Below are 22,485 nucleotides of genomic sequence, written 5' to 3'. Positions count from 1 at the left end.
AATTCTGGTCACCGCACCTCAAAAAGGATATTATAGCATTGGAAAAAGTGCAGAAAAGGGCAACTAGAATGATTAAAAGGTTGGAACACTTTCCCTATGAAGGAAGGTTAAAACACTTGGGGCTCTTTAGCTTGGAGAAACGTCGACTGCGGGGTGACATGGTAGAGGTTTACAAGATTATGCATGGGATGGAGAAAGTAGAGAAAGAAGTACTTTTCTCCCTTTCTCACAATACAAGAACTCGTGGGCATTCAATGAAATTGCTCAGCAGTCAGGTTAAAATGGATAAAAGGAAGTACTTCTTCACCCAAAGGGTGATTAACATGTGGAATTCACTGCCACAGGAGGTGGTGGCGGCTACAAGCATAGCCAGCTTTAAGAGGGGATTGGATAAAAATATGGAGCAGAGGTCCATCAGTGGCTATTAGCCACGGTATAAATCGTCATCATTATGTTGTGTGTTGATTTGCTGTTCACCCTCTACATCTCTCAACGAACCGTGACCTCCCATTTCAAGTTCATGCCTTGCATAAACCTTCGTTGGTCTTAAACGCGCCGCTGAACGCATTTTTTTCTATTGAACTACATCTCCCAAGATGCCGTCGGCTCTCCCCTCCTTTTTCCGGTTCAGGCTTTTCCGGCCCGGGAAAGAGGTAGTTGATTGGCGGGCGCCTTTGAAGCCGGTGGGAGGAGGCGGCCGGAGTTGGCCTCAGGCGGCCGCTTGACCCGCTGCTCCTTCCCGCCCTACGAGGCCTAGTCGGGGGCCACTCATTGTCCCTCCGGGGCGGGGGGAGGGGGCGTGGCTAATAGCTTCGCCTCTTTAGTGAAGCGTGGTTGGGAGACTTATTCTCTCGCCCGTTAGACTTCTCCCCCTATTAATCCCCTCCCAGGCCTTCAGGGGACAGCAGCACATTCTTTTTGAAGGGGGGGGGGGCGGTGCGCGCATCTGTCTTAATTGAGGCTCTTCATTCTTCTTAGAACTCTGCCTGATTTTTTTAGTACATTTTTTCTAACTGGGGATAAAGTTATACATTTTCCAAGAAAAGGGGGGGGGGGATCACTATTTCCCCACGTCCCCCATTTTTTAAAAAAGTAGTGCCCCTAATAAGCTCCCTGTGTATGTTAAGGGGAGATGGGGTATTCCTAAAAGTTTCTTGCAGGACTTTCCCCTTTTGCTTTCTCAACATCTTTCCCCTCCTACTTTTGGGATGCGTGACTTTGAATGCACCCAGTAGCACCTGTTTGCTACGACCAGGGCCGGGTCGTGGGAAGGCGATGCGCACCTCCCCGGTGGCGGGAATGGCTTTTGGCCCTGCTGTTTGACTGAGCTCGGCAGTCCCGCTAGTCTGCTTTTCTCCCCCCCTCCCCCCCCCCTCGTTTGGGCAGCATGAATTTTTCAGAGTGTTTTAAACTCTCCGGCCAGTTGTGCAAGTTCTCTCCGGATGGAAACTGCCTGGTGAGCGACGGCCGGCTGTGTGTTGCAGCATTTTGTGGGTGGGTATAGAGGGGGGGGGTGCGGGGGAGGGATGTATAAGCAGGAAATTAGGTGTGAGTTTGCGGCTGAGGGAGGATTTGAACCTTGATTCCAATGATGGGGTATTTCAGCCTTGCAGCAGTGATTTCAGAAGCGTTCAAAGAGTCTTATGCTGTATATGACAGCTGGGGTGGATATGGCTGTGGCGTCTAGAAGAGTAATACAGGTTCTAGTTTTTGTTCAGTGGGTTGTTTGTTTTTGGTTTTTCTGCAGGGCTGTTAGTCAACCGAAGTGTTACTTGGAAGGGAAAGCAATCTGCAAAAAACCAAAAACTGCCTTACGAGGTAGACATACCTTTTAAAACCTTGTTTCCAGAATTCCAGAAAAAATGAATTTTGCCAGAATTCATTTTTTTTTAAATGTCTAATACAGTAGTTTTTAATCAGTGCTGTGTTTGGTGATGTGAAATATCTGCCCTGTAATATATTTTCCTATTGAATGATTTAATCTGAACCGAGTAAAATAATTTACAAGGGAATTCACAACAGTTTAGAACAGGGTCCCCAGTGTGATTCCCATGTGCCATGGGGCAAGGTACGGCTTGTGTCTGGGAACACGTCTGATTAACTGTTGGAGATTTGATTTTTAAAAACGTCGCTTTGGCAGCAACTGCCACCACAGCATGAAGATCTACGCCTTGTTTTGGAAATTAAGCTGTAGTCGCCATGTTGTCACTGGCTCTGCCTCCTGTGGCAACAGTTTTGTTGCTGTGCCGGCCACGTTATGTCAGAATTCAAAATGCGCTCACCGGCTCAAAAAGGTTGGGGACCCCTGGGTTAGAATGATACCCCCGCCCCTTTCCTTTAATCTGTTGAAGGTATCTAACTTTTGCTTGGTGTTTAGTTTGTAGAACTGGTGTGGTCTGCAGTCTAGGTTGGTTCCATCTACTTCAGTAGAACTGAGTAAAAATGTTGGTCTGTAGAACTTACTGACTGTTCACTGAAAGGGAAAAACTGGCAGTAGTTTGTGTTTGGATTAACTGCCTGCATGGTAGCTGCACACATGGAAGTGGTGGGCAGGGTAATTCTTGGGTAAAGGTTAGAGGCAGGGGCCATTTTGTAGAAAAAGACCTGCCAGAGCTCATTTGCATAATATTTGCATATGCCGCACACCCCTGACATCACTGGAGGGTGTAATTTTGTCAGCTCAGCATCTACCTTAAAACGCTTCTTGAATTATAATTGTCATAAGAAAACCTTACTCCCATCATACTTTTAAAATTACTTTCTCAAAGATTTCCATCTGTCTGCTTTATATGTTTTGGTTATTTCCCCATTTTCTTTTTGTGGGGACAAACTATTAGAAAGTTTGTCAAATCTTACAGTTCAGCAAAATTCTCACAGGGGGTTTGGACAGAAGAGCCCAGAATAATGTATTTGGGGAAAGTGGGGGGGGGGGGGGGGAGAAAGGAAGAGCACAATAAAATTTAGAGGTTCTGGAGCTCTGCTCTTGTGGCTGCTGCCCAAAATGAGGCCTGGTTGGAAGATATAAAGTGCTCAGGTTGGAGACTTAGTGTTAGTGAGGGTGAAGTTGGTCTCCACTGTGGTGAGGTTTTAACCTTCACTTGGCAGACGGGTCAGAGTGGTGTACTAGAAAGAGTGCTGAATGGAAGTAGAGTCTGTAGAAAAACAAATTCAGATCCTTGTTCTGCCACAAAGCTTGCTGGGTGACTGGGATGACCGTGGCTTTTGGCCTAACCTCCTGCTGTCCTGAGGATTATAAAAAGGGGAGGGTATGCACGCCACCTTGAGTTTCTTGTAGGAAGGGCAGGATAAAAATCCATCATTTTGGTTGTATAAAATGTGTTTATGTTCATCTAAAATAGTTTTCCAGCCTGTAAAGGCGGCTATTAAAACAAGGTATCAGCTTGTAGCACCTTGCAGATGCTGTAATTGCCCCTTACCTGTTAAACATTGTGCTGCTTTATCTATTTAAGTATGTGCTGGTTGTAGTTACATTTTAATTTTTGCGAAGCCTGATATGAGCGTAAAAGCGATATCACTGAAAGGGGTGGAAGCAACAGTTTGCAAGTAAATGATAAACAATACCAGGTTAAAATGTGTTTGCCTTTCAGTGGAATGTTATCTTTGAAATCTGTGTTTCTGAGGTAATTGTGGAGATTATTGAGCAAAAGCTCTGACTGATTAGTTGATGGGATGACTTCTGAGGCAGTTTTAGTTCTGCTATGTTAACCATAGCAAAGAATGAAGAAAAAAATATACAACTAAAGACGGTCTCGGCCTTTTGTTGAAGCATAAATTGCCATACAGTTTCTCCAGCATTTCAAGAATCTGCTGAGGTTTTGTCTTTATTTAAATTTGCTAAGGTAGCTTCCAGTAACAGTAAAAATGTAATGTAGTCCTGGTCATCAAATGCCAGGTGAACAATTACAGATAAAATACAGGTTTAAAAGATGACAGTCTGGGTGTAGGTCAAAAACGGGGGTTGTGTGTGGGGGGGTCAGCCTTCAGCTAGTTGCCTTTTGAGTAGGAAGGATCATTAAAAAAACAGCAGACGCAGGCATCTTCAGTTAGAAACTTGAGAAAATAAAAGCTGCTTTGGCCTGGCACTTAAAACTCAGTTGGGCAGGTTCCTGGTGGGCTTGTCTGTGGAGGGTGCCCCCATAACCAAGTTCCTGTTCCCTGTCCACAGTCTCTGAAGGCAGAAGGATGTGGACAAAGATGACCTTAAAACCGGGCAGGTTCATATGGGGACCTTAAAACCGGGCAGGTTCATATGGGGACAGGTGGTTCTCTGGCTGCCTTGGTTCCAAGCTACCTGGGCTTTATGAGTGAGAAGTAACTCTTTGAATTGCACTAGCAGCTACTGGAGGTATTTTTAAGACTGGTAAGATACATTCCAACTGGATGGCCCAGGCTACATGAGATGGATTGACTCAATAGAAGAAGCCGTGGTCCTCAGTTCTCAAGACCTGAGCAAGGTTCTTACTGGCCAATAGGACTTTTTGAAGGCCATTCATTCACAGGGTCACCATTAAGCTGGAAATGACTTGACGGTGTTTCACACGCACACAGGATACATTCCAAGGAGTGAATCCTGGTCAGCAGATAAATTTAATTGGCGGACTACGGATCAAAATGTTTACCTATTGGCTACCCTAATATACAGTATTAAACAGAATGGTCTTGTTCTTCGGGGTTTCAGGCAGAAGTTTTCAGTTGTGGTAATACTAGAGATTCTGAGGCTTACCACTGAGCGAAGGCTCACTGCATGTCAAAAGCAAGCTATTAATTTTTTTGTTTGTTTCTGTCCAGGCCTCAGGTGTGCAATACCGTCTGGTGGTCCGCAGCACAGACACCCTCCAAATCCTGCAGCTCTTCACCTGCCTGGATCAAATCCAGTACATTGAGTGGTCTTCAGATTCGCTGTTTATATTATGCGCAATGTACAAACGAGGGATTGTGCAGGTGTGGTTTCTCTTAAACAACAGGGATCTCTGTCTATGGCTGAGAAAGCTAAAACTTTCATTTGAGGTGGGAGCAGGAGAAAAAAGTTGGGTTATTTGAAAATTATTAAATGTTGATAACACGTTTATTTAAAAAATCTAGTCATTTCGAACAGCACTGCGTTGATGTCCTGTCGGAAGGAAATAGGGCTAACACAGTGTGTCGACACAGACTGGCTTCCGAATCCAGCTGTTCTAAGTTTGCCTGATATCCTTGGCAAAATCACTGGGTTGAATGGTACCAGCTCTTCTGCTGTCACAAGAGGACAGGGGGTGATCTCCTGAAATGCCCTTTCTCACTGCAGCCCAATTCCACACTGATTTTTGTCTTCAGCAATCCCACAGTCTCCAGAAAGTCTATACCGAAGTCAAGACGAGGCACCTTCTGTCTTGCATGAGTAGAAACGCTAGAAAGATGATGATCCAACCCACTGTATTGTTTTACATCAGTACTTTTATATGCGAATTAGGAATATTAGAGTGACCTTGTTCTCAGGGTGGTCTTGAGGTCCGTCAAGGTAATAATTGTAAAGCAGATTTGAAAAGAAGACTGTATCGTTGCTACCTGTAGCATATACCTGGTTCACTCATTTGTGGCCCCAAATGAACGAGATAACCATAAGGCTGCCTTGCTGGGTTGCTTGGAAACAGTGTTTACTTTCCTGAGTAAGAATGCTGCTGTTTAAAAACTTTTTAATAAAGTGTTTTCCAGGTGAGAAAAGTGTTGCATAAACAATTAATAAACCTTTTCAGATTTCACTTTTAAAGTACATTAGAGGTTTAGTAAAGAAGAGTCCTGTGACACCCTTAAAGACTAAGTAATTTATTGTAAGCATCATCTCCCCCCCTCCCCTTAGGCCTCCTCCTTCTGAGGTTTCTGTTGAAGGCCTAGGAAAGTTGTAGCAACAACAAATACTATCGCTTTTAGCAGTGCCATGGGACTCTTTGACTTCTAAAGCTGAAAGTGTCTTACCGCTGTAAAGGGATCCATTGCCAGTCTTTCATGGTCTTCAGTGTTTTCCTTGGATTTTTCCGAGCCGCAGAGTGGTCTGTTGAGAGGACAGAGGTTTTATCTGTTCTGCCCTGTGACGACCGTTCCTCCTGTGTCGGCTCAGGTCTGGTCCCTGGAGCAGCCCGACTGGCACTGCAAGATCGATGAAGGCTCAGCGGGTCTGGTGGCTTCTTGCTGGAGTCCGGACGGCCGTCACATTCTCAACACCACGGAATTCCACGTAAGTGTGAAGTTGGGGCTGCTCCTTCAAGATATCAAATGTTACCGCCTGTGCCCTCATCCCTAAAATAGCCTGAAGCACTCAAAGGCTGCAGCGGGATGCACTTGCAGAGCATTTCTTATTTAACATCTGCTCCATTAGTTATTTCTTTGTAGTCGGCTTTGCAGGTTTGGGTGTGGAAGGTTTGGGTATGCAAGTTTGAAAAGGCTGGCTTTAAATTAGCAGACTTAGGCAATTCACTATCTCTTAGTGTCTCTCTCCCCTCTCCCCCCCCCCCCCCATGTAGTTCTGATTTACACAAAGAGGGCGTTGTGTGGGTTACTGAGGTGCGATATGTATGATCAGTCCAAAGTGGGAAGGACAGCGGCTCAGTGGTAGAGCATCTGCTTGGTAAGCAGAAGGTCCCAGGTTCAATCCCTGGCATCTCCAACTAAAAAGAGTCCAGGCAAGTAGGCGTAAGAAACCTTCACTTGAGACCCTGGAGAGCAGGGGAGGGACGGTGGCTCAGTGGCAGAGCATCTGCTTGGTAAGCAGAAGGTCCCAGGTTCAATCCCTGGCTTCTCCAACTAAAAAGAGTCCAGGCAAGTAGGCGTAAGAAACCTTCACTTGAAACCCTGGAGAGCAGGGGAGGGACGGTGGCTCAGTGGCAGAGCATCTGCTTGGTAAGCAGAAGGTCCCAGGTTCAATCCCTGGCATCTCCAACTAAAAAGGGTCCAGGGAAGTAGCCGTGAAAAACCTCAGCTTGAGACCCTGGAGAGCCGCTGCCAGTCTGAGTAGACAATACTGACTTTGATGGACCGAGGGTCTGATTCAGTATAAGGCAGCTTCATATGTTCATAACACTGTGTATACTAGGAAAGGTATCTACCTTTGCCATACCAAAAATTCAGGCTTACTGCCTCACCTAGTCTGGAAGGTGGTCCTTAGCTCCATCAAATATGCAGTCAGTTAGACTGCAAAACAGAGCTCAGCCACAGAGTCTCCTGTGGTCATCCTGCTGACATGGAGGCTGCTGCTTTTGCATACCATGTGCTGCTTCCAAATGGCACATGTATGTGGGGGCGGGTGGATGAGTATTTATTACCAACCAGCAGAACTCCATTTGACCCTGCCGCGCTTTCATTAAGCCTTTGCCAAGTTGGCATGTGTGTTTCGGATAGACTTTCTCTCCAGTTGTAAAACAGGGCTGCTAAATTAACTTGTGGCAGACAGCTGGCTGGGATATGCCGGTATCTGAGCTGTGTCTACGCTCAGGTCCCCTAAATCCACCAGCTACCACAGCAGACAGCGGACTAGTGTTTTGGAACAGGCCCTTTCAGGATACTTAATATCCACAGCATTAGGTGCTTTGTCCATTTCCAGGATCGTTCGAAAGGTTAAAAGATTCACTCTCAACTGCTGCTGCTACATAGATTTGGAAGCTTGACTCTTTACAAAGCACCATGTAATTCTTTCCCATGCTTGTGATTCTTTGTGTTGCTGTGCAAATTCTGAAATAGGTTTCTTGCTAGCTTTTTTGGGGGGGGCAGTGTGACAGGTGGTGCTGCATGGTTCTGTGCTAGAGATGTTAACAAATCCATCAAAATGTCAAGATTGGGTTCGAATTGTGGTTGACAGGGCAGCCCTTGGGGGTTCCAGAATTGAGCCTAGAGTGGAGGCCAGGCTTTGCTGATAACATGTAAAGTTTTCGGATCATTGTGTCCTGGCACGAGGCATGATTGACCTTCATTGTGCAAGATGTATCTGTACAATCTGTGTGAATGCAGTTCTGTCTCAGAATTTTTTCAGAAGCCTCCCACTGGGCTCTTGCACATCCTGGTTTCAATGGTAATTCTTTACTGCTTTGGTTTTGTCAGAACACGTGTGCTTACCTCAAGTTTCTGTACAACCCTTAGGTCAGGGGTGTCAAACATGTGGCTCGAGGGCCGAATCAGGCCCCCGGAGAGCTCCTATCAGGCCCCCGAGCTACTGGCTCTTGTCTGCTTCCTTCTCCATCTCACCTACCTTTGCAAGGCTTGCTCAATCACACAGGAGCTACAAAGCAAAGCCTCTATTTTCTCCATTGGTTGAGGCTCCTTCCCCTCCTGGTCCCCTGGGGAGGGAGGGAAAGAGCCAGAGCTTCCTTTGCTCAGTTCCCTGGATCTCATGGGAGAGATACAAAGAAAGCACCTTTAAGACCACAAGCGCTAATGTTTTGAGCATGTTTTATTTTAAGGTTTTTTTTTAAAAAAAATCTCTAGTCATGTTTGTCTGTGTCATTTAGAAGATATTGGATTTATATCCCGCCCTCCACTCCGAAGAGTCTCAGAGCGGCTCACAATCTCCTTTCCCTTCCTCCCCCACAACAGACACCCTGTGAGGTGGGTGGGGCTGGAGAGGGCTCTCACAGCAGCTGCCCTTTCAAGGACAACCTCTGTCAAAGCTATGGCTGACCCAAGGCCATTCCAGCAGGTGCAAGTGGAGGAGTGGGGAATCAAACCCAGTTCTCCCAGATAAGAGTCCGCACACTTAACCACTACACCAAACTGGCTTAAAAAAATTATATCTCTACTACTTAATCTTAAATAGGGACACACATGGCCCGGCCCGACACGGCCCAGCCAGGCCTGACAAGGTCACGTTTATGAAAGAACTGGCCCTCGTAACAAATGCGTTCAACACCCCTGCCTTAGGTTATATTTTTCTATCACTAGCATAAAGTAAAGTTGCACCCAGTTTGGCTGACTTATTTACTTACCCATATGATTCCTTTCAGGTGCTATCTTTAAACAGGAAGTGCATCTTTTAAAACACTGATCCCGCCCCCCCCCCCAGTGGCAGCTAGGTATAAAACCCTTTCATGGCTCTGGTTTTGCAGTTTTCATATCTGACAGGTTCCTCTTCCAAAGATCTCTCTCCTGATGGGTGTGCATGACCAGGTAAACTCCTAGAAGCTGAGACAGGGACGCAGAATTGGGCTTAGAGTTTGCAAGTCTTCTGCAGCTGTTTTATTTCAAACGAAACATGGTTTTTCACATGGCTCTTTTTTTTTTTTTTGCACTAAGTACTTTAACTGTACTTTATATTGCATTCTGTGGGCATAAATTATCGGATATTTCAGTCTACTCAGTTTAATTATTTTAGGAACGTTCTCCCCCACCCCTTTCCCATCAATATTATGGTTGTATTTGTATGGCCTCTTACTGACGCAAGTCCTAATCGTAGTGTGCTAAGAGAGCCAGTGAAGTGTAGTGGTTAAAGAGTCAGATTAGGATTCTAGCTAAATGCAGATTCAAATCCCCACTCTGCAATGGAAGCTTGCTGGGTGACCTTGGGCCAGTCACAGCCTGCCGTGCCTCGTGGGGTTACTGTGAGGACAAAACAGGAGAGGAGAATGATATGGACTGCTTTGAGACCTCATTTGGGGAGATAGGTGGAATATAAATAAAGAAAATATATATTTTTTTCTCCATCTTGGCTGTAGTTCTTCCCATTTCTTTCATATTCGTGCTTATGCTTGTTGGGTGAGCCATGGGTAGCAGGGATTCTTGGATTTAGAGTGATTTGAATGGCAGGTTATTATACACTGTGATATCTGTTTTGTCTGGACTTGAGGGTTTGGAGAAGGAGGCAATAATAATTGGATGTGGGCAAGCCAATACATTTAATTGAGGCACGGCTAAAGAAAACGTGATTGGCAGGCCTTACGGAAGACTAAAAGATTAGATTTATACTCCATCCTTTGCTCGGAGTCTTGGAGCATCTTACCATCTCCTTTCCCTTCCCTCCCCACAACAGGCATCCTGTGAGGCAGGTGGGGCTGAGCAAGCTTGTTTGAACATTGCCCTCGAGAGAGCAACTGTGAGAGAACTGTAACTGAACCAAGGGTACCCAGCAACTGCATGTGGAGGAGGAGTGGGGAATCAGACCCGGTTCTCCCAGATTAGAGCCTGCGCTCTTAACCACTACATCAAACTGACTCTCTACTGCAGCTGATTCCCGGGTCGCAGTGATATTCTTTCCACAGGCGCCTCACGTTGACAAAGCCGCATCCCTGTTCGTGGGTGCAGACCCAGGATCAGTCGTTAGCATCAAAAGTCGTGAAGGTTGCGAGAATATTTTTATGCAGATTTTTGGTACTGCTGTCCTCGCCATGACTGTGTCCATCACCAGCTGTTATTCCAGGCTGACTGTCTCCCTCAAGGCTGCATGTGGCACAGGGGTTTCAAAAGGTTTTGTTTAGTAAAAAAATGCACGTGGGAACACAAGTAGATTTATACTTGTGAACATCTCTTGGAGCAACACTTCTGTTCCAATGGCCAGCGAAGATGCTAAAGCAGCGTGTATGAGAACTCGTAGCTGGACTTTTGCGGGGGTGGGGGGGCGCAGAGGCTCTTACCTTTACTAACCGTAAATGTCTATATTGGTTGAAAAATACTTTCTGTCGAGGAATGCGCCCCGTAATCCTCCGAAATCCTGTGCTGACAGACGCAGCTATGCAAGGAAGCCCAGTGACCTAGTCAAGTCTGGGACAAAAGTTGACAGTCACTTGAGACACAAGGTTGTTCAGGCGTGGGTTTTGTGCGTCGAAGTCGCCAGTCTTGCCACCTGCCCAGGGATGTCAAAAGTTTTTTGGGGAAATTTCTTAGCCCGGCCCTTCAGACTTGTTTATCGCGTTCCTGTCTAAACGCTTCTTATTTCTCAGCTGTTTTTAGGCTATTTAAAAAATGCTCCTGAATTGCCTCCCACCCTGCCTTGCACCTCACTGCAAAACAACAGCTGTACACTCGTCGGGAGGATGTGGGTTTGAAAATTTTAATTAAGCCAATATCTCATGCCAAGGAAGGAGGTCTGTTTCAGGAGGGTTGGTTAGAAGCTTCGGCAATTGATAGAATCTTACTGTGACTTTATCGTTCCGATAGAAGCGCTAGATTCAAATCCAAGACCCAACAGTGTTTCTAGGATATACCTAAGCTGTCAATAGTCAGAACTCCTTTCATCAGATGCAAGTAGGAAGCTTTGACTCTCAAAAGCTTCTATCCTTGAAATACTGTTGTTGAAGATGCTACTGGGGTTGAATCTAGCTCTTCTGTGATTTTATTGTACTTTTTGTGCATGCTCTCTTATGCTGCCTTCCTCCAGGCTGTAACATGGAACATAAATTGCAGTTTAAATCCCCCAAAACATTCTCACATTTTTGCTTTTATATGTTTAGAAAGCAGAGACCAGAAGCCCCATGCCTCTAATGCGGTGGGCTTTAGTTTGCTAAAGTGTATACCACAATGCATCTGTTCTCTCATAACACCACAACATCTAGAAGCCTTGTGGTACACCTTCTTGGGAGGTGGTGGGCTCTCCTTTTTTGGAGGTTTTTAAACAGGGGCTAGATGGTCATCTGACAGCAATGCTGATTCTGTGAATTTAGGCAGATTATAAGAGGAGGGCAGGAAGGGTTGCATTGCACCAGTGCTTAGTTCTTGTGGCCCTTTCTTACGTTCCCATGGAAATGCTGTTTGCCACTTCGGGGCCAGAAAACATTGTTTTTCTCCAGGCCAGTTTGGCCAGGGATCCTGGAAGTTTTTTGCCATCTTCTGGGCATGCAACAGGGGCCACTGGGTGTATGTGGGAGGGAAGTATATGTGAGTTTCCTTTATTGTGCAAGGGGTTGGACTAGATGACCTTGGAGGTCCCTTCCCAACCCTATGATTCTTTGGTAGGAGGCGAGAGATGCCTAACAGTGCATCAGTTTTCCTGCTGTGCTCAGTTAGTGTTCCAGAAAATAGAAATAGACTATTCACTGAGCAATCAAATAAAATCCTGCCTGCTTTTAGGAAGTGGTCTTAAATATCCCTGAAGTGGCTAGTCTTGCTCCAAATGTGTCCTTGAGCTTATTTGCACACAGACCTACAATTTCCACTCATGGTTTGAGATCCTCCAAACACTACTGCGTATAAGTTCAGGAAATAGCTTGCATTCCCCCTGGCTTGTTTGGAATGTAGTAGGGGGTACACATACCCACCTTACATCTTTGCAGTTATTGGCCTCTTGTTTTCAACACACACCTCAATAAATCCTTAAAGCTTGTATCCCTGATATTAAAAGACCCTCCCTACATCCCACACTTTGTGCCTGATACTGCTCCAGAACCTTCTTGGAACTGCAGCCCAGAACTTAACATTTCATGGACTTAGGAGCTGAACAGTTGGAAGTGTGTGTAAAATAGGTGAATGACACTTGAGTGGAATTGAGTGCAGTTAAATGCAGAAGTTGAATTCCATTGAGTGCATCTATTGCTGTAGCTGGTGAAGAACTGTCTCAACCTAATTTCAGGAGGGAAAGAGAAGAAGATATTTGATTTATATCCCGCCCTCCACTCCGAAGAGTCTCAGAGCAGCTCACAATCTCCTTTATCTTCCTCCCCCACAACAGACACCCTGTGAGGTGGGTGGGGCTGAGAGGACTCTCACAGAAGCTGCCCTTTCAAGGCCAACCTCTGCCAGAGCTATGGCTGAACCAAGGCCATGCTAGCAGGTGCAAGTGGAGGGGTGGGGAATTAAACCCGGTTCTGCCAGATAAGTGTCCGCACACTTAACCACTACACCAAACTGGAAAGAGCTGAAGAAGAGCTTCTATTTTGCCATAAAGATGTTTCCCTGAGCTTCGTTTTGGGAGGGGGGGGGGTGTCAGGTGTTGTATTTCGTTCCTTTTTCTAGGTGTGCTGCCAGTTGCATCAGGGGCTTGGCGAGTGGTGCCTTAGGCGTGGAGCGGGTTGCAAATTTAGCATCTGTCTGTTGTCCTAGGAAATAGGTGACTGGGAGTAAACTTAGAAAGCTTGCATGTTTTGCAACAAACCAGTTTGGGATTTTTGTAGTGCAGCTGGGCAGTACAGGAATTTTTGTCGTGCAGCTGGGGTGTAGGAGAGTGCTGTTGAGCCTGATTTATGGTGGCCCTTGGGATTTCTGTGGCAAGAGACGAAGAGAAGTGGTTTGCCATTTTCTGCTTATGGGTAGCAATCCTGGGCTTCCTTGGCGGTCTCCCACCCAGTTATTAACCAGGGGCAACCTTCCTTAGCTTCCAAGAACTGACAAGGTCTAGTTGGACTTGGCCATCCAGATCAAAGAAGAAGACGACTGCAGATTTATACCCCGCCCTTCTCTCTGAGCAGTTTACAATCTCCTTTATCTTCTCCCCCCGCAACAGACACCCTGCGAGGTGGGTGGGACTGAGAGGGCTCTCACAGCAGCTGCCCTTTCAAGGACAACTCCTGCAATAGCTGTGACTAACCCAGGGCCATTCTAGCAGCTGCAAGTGGAGGAGTGGGGAATCAAACCCGGTTCTCCCAGATGAGAGTCTGCACACTTAACCACTACACCAAACTAACTCCAAAGGTTTACTACTGTGTTTATTTTGGTAGCCTTTTTTGTGTGTGTGTGGAGGAGATATTCAAAACACAAATAATTTGTGTTTGATACTTTGACTATTCAACCAGTTAAATTATTTCCAAGGATTTTTATCTCCATCAAAACCATGCCCATATGCAAGGGGTTTTTGAACAAGAGTCCTCCTCTATTTCATCTGCAAAGATAAACAAATGCTTCCTGTGTCTCTCTTCGCTCTTTCCAACAGCTGCGGATCACTGTCTGGTCCTTGTGTACCAAATCTGTGTCTTATATCAAATATCCGAAGGCCTGTCAGCAGGGTAAGTGGAGCTACCCGAATACACGAGGGGAAGTCCCCTCCCTGTATCATTGTTGCCATTTTCTGTGTACGTCGAAATCCTTTCTAACCGAAGCCTCTGCAGAAGGGTCATTGCAGTACAAATTTGATCCAGAGGGCCTTTGTTTGCAAAACAGTAATTAATCCATCCTGTTCAATCTGAGTGACTTCTGTTGTCTCAGATTCAGACACCTGCCCAAGCAGTGAGCATCTGCAAAATAAAAATACAGCTCACAGAACTGCTGCCTGGTATCTCCCAAGTATATTTAAATACTGGAACTCGAGGGCATCAGATGAAACTGATGGGCAGTAAATTTAGGAAGGACAAAAGGAAATACTTCTTTACACAGTGAGCGATTAAGAAGAAGACTGCAGATTTATACCCCGTCCATCTCTCTGTATCAGAGACTCCGAGTGGCTTACAATCTCCTATATCTTCTCCCCACACAACAGGCACCCTGTGAGGTGGGTGAGGCTGGAGAGGGCTCTCACAGCGGCTGCCCTTTCAAGGACAACCTCTGCCAGAGCTGTGGCTGACCCAAGGCCATTCCAGCAGGTGCAAGTGGAGGAGTGGGTTCTCCCAGATAAGAGTCTGCACACTTAACCACTACACCACACTGGCTCTTAAAATGTGGAATTTGCTGCCGGAGGATATAGTGATGACCACAGGAATAAATGGCTTTAAAAGGGGATTAGACAGATTCATGGAGGGTTCATGATGAACAATAGGTCTGTCAGTGGCTACTAGCCATGGTGACTGAGGGGGAACACCATGTTTGGAGGCACTAAACCTCTGCATCCCAGAGCCAGCAAGCAAGATTAGGGCCTCGGCCTCTTATGTTCTGTTGTTGGCCATCCAGAGCAACTGGTTGGCCACTGTGAGGTAGGATGCTGGACTACATGGATCACTGGTCTGATCCGGGCATCTAAGCGCTTGGTTGCTCTACCCTTCTGGTTTCCAGAAGCTCATTTCTCTGAATACACTGTTAATGGCTGCTGTACTTTCAGAAAGTTCGGTCCTCTATTTGTAACTACCTGGATTGGCCAGTCAGTAGTACTTTAGTCGAGATCCAATGGGGAAACGTTCTCACATGTAGTTTACAAACATCACAGTTTGAGGAAGTGTGTCGTCCCCCCCCCCCTTCCCTGCTCATTGAACCAGTCATGCCGGAATGGTACTTAAAACAAAGCCGTGGCTTTTGTGGTCTTCCAAAAATGCATTTTATGCTATTTACCCATGACTGGAGCACCTGGGAACAGAGTGTCTGGGGTCATGGTTTTGTTTTACTTTCACAGGCTCATGCGCACAGGCTTTCTGCTTTTGAAAACTTGACAGTACTGGAGTTACAATAGTGGCACTTAGAACCTCGAAGAGTTGAGCAAGCCTTTTGGCTGCCACTTGAGAGCAAATATAGAGGCCTTATTATGCAAGACCACTCGAGATAACTGCGAGCCAAGGGATAACAAAAACTGCTTTGAATGGCACCCAAGAAACAATGTCTTTTTCTGTCCGGGCTTTGTTTTCCTTCTCTTTGCCCTTTTACTGCTTTTCCTTTCCATGAAATGCTGGGAACGTGGTATCAGTTATTCTGCTTTCACTTCACTTCTCTGAACGCTCCCCCCTTCTTTTTTTTCCTGGCAGGAATAGCATTCACGAAAGATGGCCGCTACATGGCCTTGGCAGAGCGGAGGGACTGTAAGGATTACATCAGCCTCTTTGTTTGCAGCGACTGGCAACTTCTGAGGGTAAACAAAAAGAGATCCACTCTGAGTTCTGTAGTCGGGGCTCTGGCACACCTTTTATCATACATTAGAATCATGCTTCTCCAAAATTGGAATGGAGCCTGTCTTCACCCAACTGACACCTCTCTCCTTGCATTTTCAATGGTTAGCTTTGAACTATGGCCTAATTACATATATTGTTTTGGAAAATGTTTTATATTGTAAATTGTAAGTTTTACATGTTGTGAGCCGCCCTAAGCCTGCTTCAGCGGGGAGGGTGGGATATAAATAAAATATATTATCAAAGATTTCAGGTTTTCACGGCTGGCATCATCATTAGGGTTTGTAGAATCTTTCGGGCTCAAGTGCCATGTTCTACTGGAAGAAAAACTTTCTACTGGAAGAAAAACTTTCTCCAGTAGAACATGGCACTTGAGCCCGAAAGATTCTACAAACCCTAATAAAAATTTATTATTATTATTATTGAGGGCTGACTGCCTTCAAACTCCTGGGAAAGCAATAATGATTTTTCCCCCCTTGTCTTTGTTTTGGAAGCATTTTGACACTGAGACACAGGACATGGCTGGGATCGAATGGGCTCCTAATGGTTGCGTGTTGGCAGTGTGGGACACCTGCCTTGAGGTGAGGGACATGTACGGGTGAACCTTTCACCAATCTTTTAAAACCTTTTTCAGAGAAGTGATGTATAAAAAAAGGTTGCAGCTGATTTATGGCAATCTTGGAGGGTTTTCAAAACAAGACATGAGCAGAGGTAACTTTTGCTATTGCCTGCCTTTGCATAGCTGCCCTGGTCTCCCATCCAAGAACAACCCTGCGTAGGCTTTTGAGATCTGACAATTTCAGGCTAGCCTGAGCCGTCAAGGTCAAGGCTAAAAACAGGCTGACAGCCTCGTATAAAAACAAGGATGCCTGACTTTATGGTGAGAATGCCTTGCCAACTTAAGAAGTCTGTTGTTTGGATCTCACTCTTGAACACATGAAGCTGCCTTATACTGAATCAGACCCTTCGTCCATCAGAGTCAGTATCTTCTACTCGGACTGGCAGCAGCTCTCCAGGGTCTCAGGCAAAGGTCTTTCACATCACCCACTGCCAGATCTTTTAACTGGCAGTGCTGTGGATTGAACCTGGGACCTTCTGCATGCCAAGCAAATGCTCTGCTACAAAGCTACAGCCCCTCTTCCTCTGAAGGCTTGTGATGCTTTCTTTGTTCAAAATTTTGAAGAGGACATTAGTGGTGAAATGCTTTGGGTTGAGGACAGTCCGAGGGTGTGTTAACAGTACACTAAACAATGTGTTTTGCAACTGAATTTTTACTGTGTAAGAATAGCAAAACTCCAGTTGCAAAACATGTTACTTAGTGTAGTGCGAATGCACTCTGAGTGTGTTAATTGTTACCTGTTTTGTGCCCAGAAGTGCAGCAGGCTTAAAATCTAAGTACCTGTGAGTTTAAAGATTCAAACTTCTCTTTCAGTATAAAATCTTGCTGTATTCCCTCGATGGCCGTCTGCTGTCCACTTACTGTGCCTATGAATGGTCACTTGGTATTAAATCGGTCTCTTGGAGCCCCAGCAGCCAGTTCTTGGCAATTGGCAGTTATGATGAAAAGGTAAAAAGTGCTATAATCCCTCACCCTGGTGGGAAAGCGAGGTAGCGAGAGAGAAAACAGTGTGTAATTACTCCCCTTGTCGGTTCAATCAGGTGCGCGTTTTGAACCATGTGACGTGGAAGAAGATTGCTGAGTTTGAACACCCTATAACTGTTGCTAGCCCAAGGATAGTAAGTAGAGAAATGGGAATCTGCCCGTGGGGCGGGGGAACGTGTGAGAAGAATAGAGGCCAGCAGTAATTCTTGCATTTGTGTATCACTTTGGAGTGTCCCAAATCTTCCATTACATTATTGCATTATCCAGTCATTTAGTATTGCCTCCAGTGTTACAGACTGAAAAAAAGAGCTTGTGACTGAGGTGCAATTGGAACCAGGGACTGACTTTTCACAAGTTGCACCCTCAAGCCATTCCAGTTTACAGTGAGTGGAGGGTGCTGATACCTTTGGTTGTGTCTCGCCAGGGCTTTTTTTGCATCAGGAGCTTCTTTGCATATTAGGCCACATACGCCTGATGTAGCCAATCCTCCTGGAGCTTACAGTAGGCCCTGTACTAACAGCCCTGTAAGCTCTTGGAGGATTGGCTACATCAGAGGTGTGTGGCTTAATATGCAAAGGCATTCCTGCTACAAAAAAAGCCCTGTGTCTCACAAAGGTTGTGTGTGTAGACTCAGATTGGCTGGGAAATGGAATGACTTGCAAGTCAGATTAGAAGTGTTTGAAGCAGGTGGTGTTAATGTAGTCATGTTTTGTGACTTGCGTGGGCCCTGTTTCAAAAATACGGACACCCTGCTCCCTTCAGATATGAGCAATGCACTCTTGGTCTGCTAGCGCCATTTCCCTTTAAATCACACAACCTAGTTCTGATATTCTGTTGCAATAATAGTTGAGGGATGAAAACTTCTCTTCCAAATCACCAGCTGGCTGGTTTAAGTCATACCCTCTGTCTTCATCGAGTACTTTGATACTCAACTCCTGTAGTTGTCTATAGGTCTGTCTCTGTCCACATCTCCTTTCCAGCCTGGTAATGCTCTTACTTGAAAAGACTGGCTTGTTTTTTCCCCTCTAGGTCGTCTATAAAGAAACAGAGAAATCTCCAGCAGTGGAAATGGACAAACTTCTCTTCCCTCCTTCCAAGACAGCTGCAAGCTCTCTCTTCAGTACAAAGAGTAAATGTAAGTAAAAGCAGCATGGTGAGGTGCCTCCTTTTTCCTTAGGGGCTGGTTTAATGCAGTCTGTTAGAGGGTCATGAGTTATGCTTTTAGCAGATTGTAAGGTGAGCCTCACTCGTGTTAAATCCAGTGTTCATTTTTGAATCAAGTTTGTTCGGAAGGGAACACCGAACGGAGCACAGTTCTTAATCTTTTTATTGTCCTCTTGCATTTATGCATCTTTAACCTTAAAAAAACAGGTCTTGCAACTGTTTCAGAGAACCCAGTGTTCTTAATCTCACTAGCGGAACTATCCAACTGTGCGGAAGTACAGAGCCTTAGCTGTTAGGAGCGTTTCAACAAAACAGATCCTTAAAACACTGACAGCAATATATAATTTAAGATCACGACGGTGAAATAAGACAGCAATGCTGCAATCCTATGCAGAACAACTCCATTTTAAAACCATGGGTTCAGACTAGATTAATGCTCCTAGGATTGCACTGCAGGTCAGTTAGATGTCAGCCAAAAAAGAGCAAGCCAAAAATAAATTTTAAGATGCAGAAACCCACTGAAAGCAATTTTTTGAATGCTTACAAAAAGGCCGTTTTTGGGTCTTCCTTGGGAGGTCATTCCATAGCTTTGGATGCTACTGAGAATTTATTTATTTATTATTTATTCCTCGCATTTATACCCTGCCCTCCCTGCCGAAGCAGGCTCAGTCTTGTGTTGCGGCCCTCTAAATCTCAGGTGGTTGGGAGTTCACAGCGTCATCATATAACACGCTTCCTCTAGAAATCAGAAGGGGAAGACTTGCTGTGTTGTGACTGAGAGATCTTTGTGATTTTCACAGCAGTTGACTGTTCCTTAACAGGTTTTGGTCTGCTCAGATGCTTGGTCGCTGTTATGAGTGATCAGGCTGGTCCTAATCAAAGGTATTCACATAGATTGTGTTCTTTTAGGATTTTACTTTAGGGCTGACACAGCTGTAAACAGGAATGTCCCTGTCCCGTCTGCTGCCTGGCCTTGCCTTCTGTTCCGCTGCACACAGAAGTGAGGGGACTGGCCATTGGAGATGGGGCTTCTTTATGGTGGCACTTGGCCATTAGAACTGCCTTCCCTCTGAGGCTTGCCTGGTGTCTACCGTACTGCCTTTCAGGAGCCAACTCCACAGATTTCTCTTCACCCAGGCTTTGTTTCATGTCATCTCTTTTTAGCTTCTTCCCCAGTGCCTTGCATCCTTGCTTTAGTGCTCTTATTGCTATGTTTATGATTACTTCTGTTTTACAGCTCCTTTTCTATAACATTGGGAATGATCTGCTGATGTTTTTATGGTTAAGTTGTCTTATGCCCCTTCACAGGGGTTTTAGCAAAAATGTTAAGATGGTTTTTGCATTGTACACTTTTTTCTTTTTCTGCTTTGTTAGCTGAGACAAGCAGGTATCTGCAGGGAGAGATCTCTGACTTTCCTAAATGAACCCATCGAGATACAGCATGCTTATTTGTTCATTGAGAGACTAGAATTGTTCAGCATTTCAACTGACAGTATATTTCTCCCCATCCCCCCTGTACATTTCAGATGAAATTGGCCAACTCCCTGTTTCTTTGCATCATGTCAAACCTGCAATTGATCGAGCAAATCCTAGAATTGGAGTTGGAATGTTGGCTTTCAGCTCAGATAACAGTTTCCTGGCAACCAGAAATGGTTAGTTTCTAGGGACCAAAGTAGCAGCGGGCGGGATGGCCTCATGTGTCTCATTCAGTGGAGCCATTCTTGTGTTTGGGGGTGGAGAAGTGAAAGGGTTACAGGATTGCTGCTTGAATTCCCTTGCTGTTGCGTAACATGGCATACCTTTTGTGAGGGAGACCAAGTTAATACTTTGGAAGTTGTTCTTGCCCTTCAATCATTCTCCCTCCCCCCCCCCCAAAAAAAATAAGAATTATCTGCTTGTAAAAGCTGAGTATATTACTGACTCAATTAATACATGCACACGATTGTCCTCTATCACTTAGGGACATTTCAGTGGAAATGCACTAGATTTTCACTGCTGGTGTTGCAGGTCCTTTCTGCCTCAATGCCGCAAGCAGCTCATGTATCCTGGGGTCTTCTACTTGTCCAGTTGTAAGCTGGGAACTTGAAATGCTCCTGCTGTTCATTTTTAATAGATAACATTCCCAGTGCTGTCTGGATCTGGGACATGCAAAAGATGAAACTGTTTGTGGTCTTGGAGCAGCTGTGTACTGTTCAACTGTTCCAGTGGGATCCCTGCCGGTCCCGACTTGCCATCTGCACCGCAAACAGCAGAGTGTACCTGTGGTCTCCGGCAGGATGTGTGTCCGTACAGGTGCCAATGGAAGGTAAGGCATCCTGTAGCTGCTGAGCCAGACCTAGTGACAGTTCACACAAATATTCAGCTTTTTTTTTTTAATTTGGGGAAGTCAACCAAAATGTTTTTTTGGTAAAACGTTTCAATGTGTTTGTTGGCTTCAAAGAGCCATGAGCAGAAGAATGAGTGCGGTAAATGCAAATGAAAAAGAAAAAGAAAATAAATTTATGCCATGATACAATGCGTGGGTTCCATAGCTGTTCTTGCGCTTCCACTTGTACAAAAGGTAACTCAAGCAGAAGGTTGTATTTGGATTTAGTTTTGCACAGTGTTCTGGCACAAAGGGTAAAATAGCCCTTCTGTGACCGAAGATGGCTTGTGCCTGCATAATATTATTTTGGATTCAAACCTGGGGGCTGGATGCTGTGCACCTGCAGAAAGGAACTTTCCCACCTCCTGCTCTGCTTTCTAAAATACTGTTCTTCATTGGGGGAGGGGGCAGGATTTTAGGAATAGCTGGAAGGTTCTGCAGTGGGAGATTAGAATCCATGGAAATCTCCTGATAGAAAAACAAGGCGTAGGATCCAAAGCTGTATCTGAGGAAGACATTGTGGCACTTGGCAACATGATGTGTTGAATTGACAAGAGGTGCAGGTTAACATGTGGAATGATTTTACCATTCAGAAACCGGGCATGTCAAGTGGTCCTTCCTTAGTCACTGATAGCCAAGCAAGTTCCAGCACATGTTGTACCCTCCATACTTTAGATCAGGGCTTTTTTTGTAGCAGGAATTCCTTTGCATATTAAGCCACACACCCCTGATGTAGCTAATCTTCCTGGAGCTTACAGTAGGCCCTGTAAGAAGAGCCCTGTAAACTCTTAAAGAATTGGCTACATAAGAGGGGTTTCGCCTAATATGCAAAGGAGTTCCTGCTACAAAAAAAGCCCTGCTTTAGATGCTTAAGAAAACATACAAGTAACTCTAAACTCCATTATGAAAAGATGCTGATGTAACACTTTCTACTAATTTTAATACGCACTAGGAAGAAGCTCTGAATGGTGTAGGCTTCATATTATGGTATGTTGTGGAAATGTCTTTTATATGAAGATTAAAGGCATAAAGTGATGGCTCATTAAGATCTGAGGGATTTGTTAATGAAACTGCTTTGTTTGCAGGTGACTTCCAGGTGGTTTCTTTGTGCTGGCACTCCAGTGGGGATTCTATGGCTGTCATGACTAAGGAAAACTTCTGCGTGTGTTACCTGGAAAGAGAGGCAGAGGAGGTGAAATAGCAGCGCTCCATGAAAGCTCAAAGTGAAAATGGGATGCTGGCTAATGCATTCTGCAACATTTGGGGGAGGGAACCCCCTGCTAGATTTGCAGTGAACTCTGTTTAGCGTGGGGAAATGGTGTAATTTAAGCCTGTATATATAGATGTGGCAGCACTAATCTGTTACTGTGTGATAATGCTTTGTTTAAATTAATGTAGCCAAGGAGACTAAAAGATAGTGGCCATTACTTTTTAATACAGTGTCTATTTTTACAGTGTTTAAATCATTTAGTTGTCTTGAAACTTCAATAAACAATTTGATTATAGAAGAAACTCTTTTGTTCAAGCCAAAGGCCTAAGTAGCACACTTGGTATTCTGCCTGCTGGTTTTGCATCGTTTTGAACAGCAGTAAGCACCGTTGTGTTCCTGTGAAGCAAATTACCTGCAAGTTGAATAGCGGAGT

The 22,485-nt window shown here is 45.1% G+C and overlaps 1 protein-coding gene across 2 annotated transcripts; it reads left to right on the top strand.

The window, feature by feature from the left end:
• Nucleotides 1–682: 682 nt before the first annotated feature.
• On the top strand, nucleotides 683–22,354 carry WRAP73 (WD repeat containing, antisense to TP73). 2 transcript variants are annotated; one of them, XM_060259726.1, is made up of 12 exons: nucleotides 683–1,456; nucleotides 4,810–4,962; nucleotides 6,116–6,232; nucleotides 13,838–13,910; nucleotides 15,570–15,673; nucleotides 16,205–16,291; nucleotides 17,143–17,277; nucleotides 17,370–17,447; nucleotides 18,343–18,448; nucleotides 20,004–20,129; nucleotides 20,591–20,782; nucleotides 21,928–22,354. In XM_060259726.1, exons 1-12 carry the CDS (start codon nucleotides 1,388–1,390, stop codon nucleotides 22,041–22,043), a joined length of 1,356 nt encoding a protein of 451 aa, XP_060115709.1. In that variant the 5' UTR covers nucleotides 683–1,387; the 3' UTR covers nucleotides 22,044–22,354. The 2 variants fall into 2 exon arrangements, with proteins under 2 accessions (XP_060115709.1, XP_060115710.1); XM_060259727.1 differs by lacking the exon at nucleotides 683–1,456 and adding an exon at nucleotides 1,549–1,700.
• The last annotated feature ends 131 nt before the right edge of the window (nucleotides 22,355–22,485 follow it).

The sequence above is a fragment of the Heteronotia binoei genome, chromosome 18 (genome assembly GCF_032191835.1).
Source record: "Heteronotia binoei isolate CCM8104 ecotype False Entrance Well chromosome 18, APGP_CSIRO_Hbin_v1, whole genome shotgun sequence".
Lineage (NCBI taxonomy): Eukaryota > Metazoa > Chordata > Lepidosauria > Squamata > Gekkonidae > Heteronotia > Heteronotia binoei.
Note: the sequence above shows the minus strand (reverse complement) of the source record. Positions and strands in the feature narration are given on the sequence as shown.

Coding starts and splice junctions, on each gene's coding strand:
- WRAP73 (XM_060259726.1), top strand. CDS start 1,388: ATGAATTTTTCAGAGTGTTTTAAACTCTCCGGCCAGTTGTGCAAGTTC. Junction 4,963..6,115: donor ACAAACGAGGGATTGTGCAG/GTGTGGTTTCTC, acceptor GTGTCGGCTCAG/GTCTGGTCCCTGGAGCAGCC. Junction 17,278..17,369: donor TTGGCAGTTATGATGAAAAG/GTAAAAAGTGCT, acceptor CGGTTCAATCAG/GTGCGCGTTTTGAACCATGT.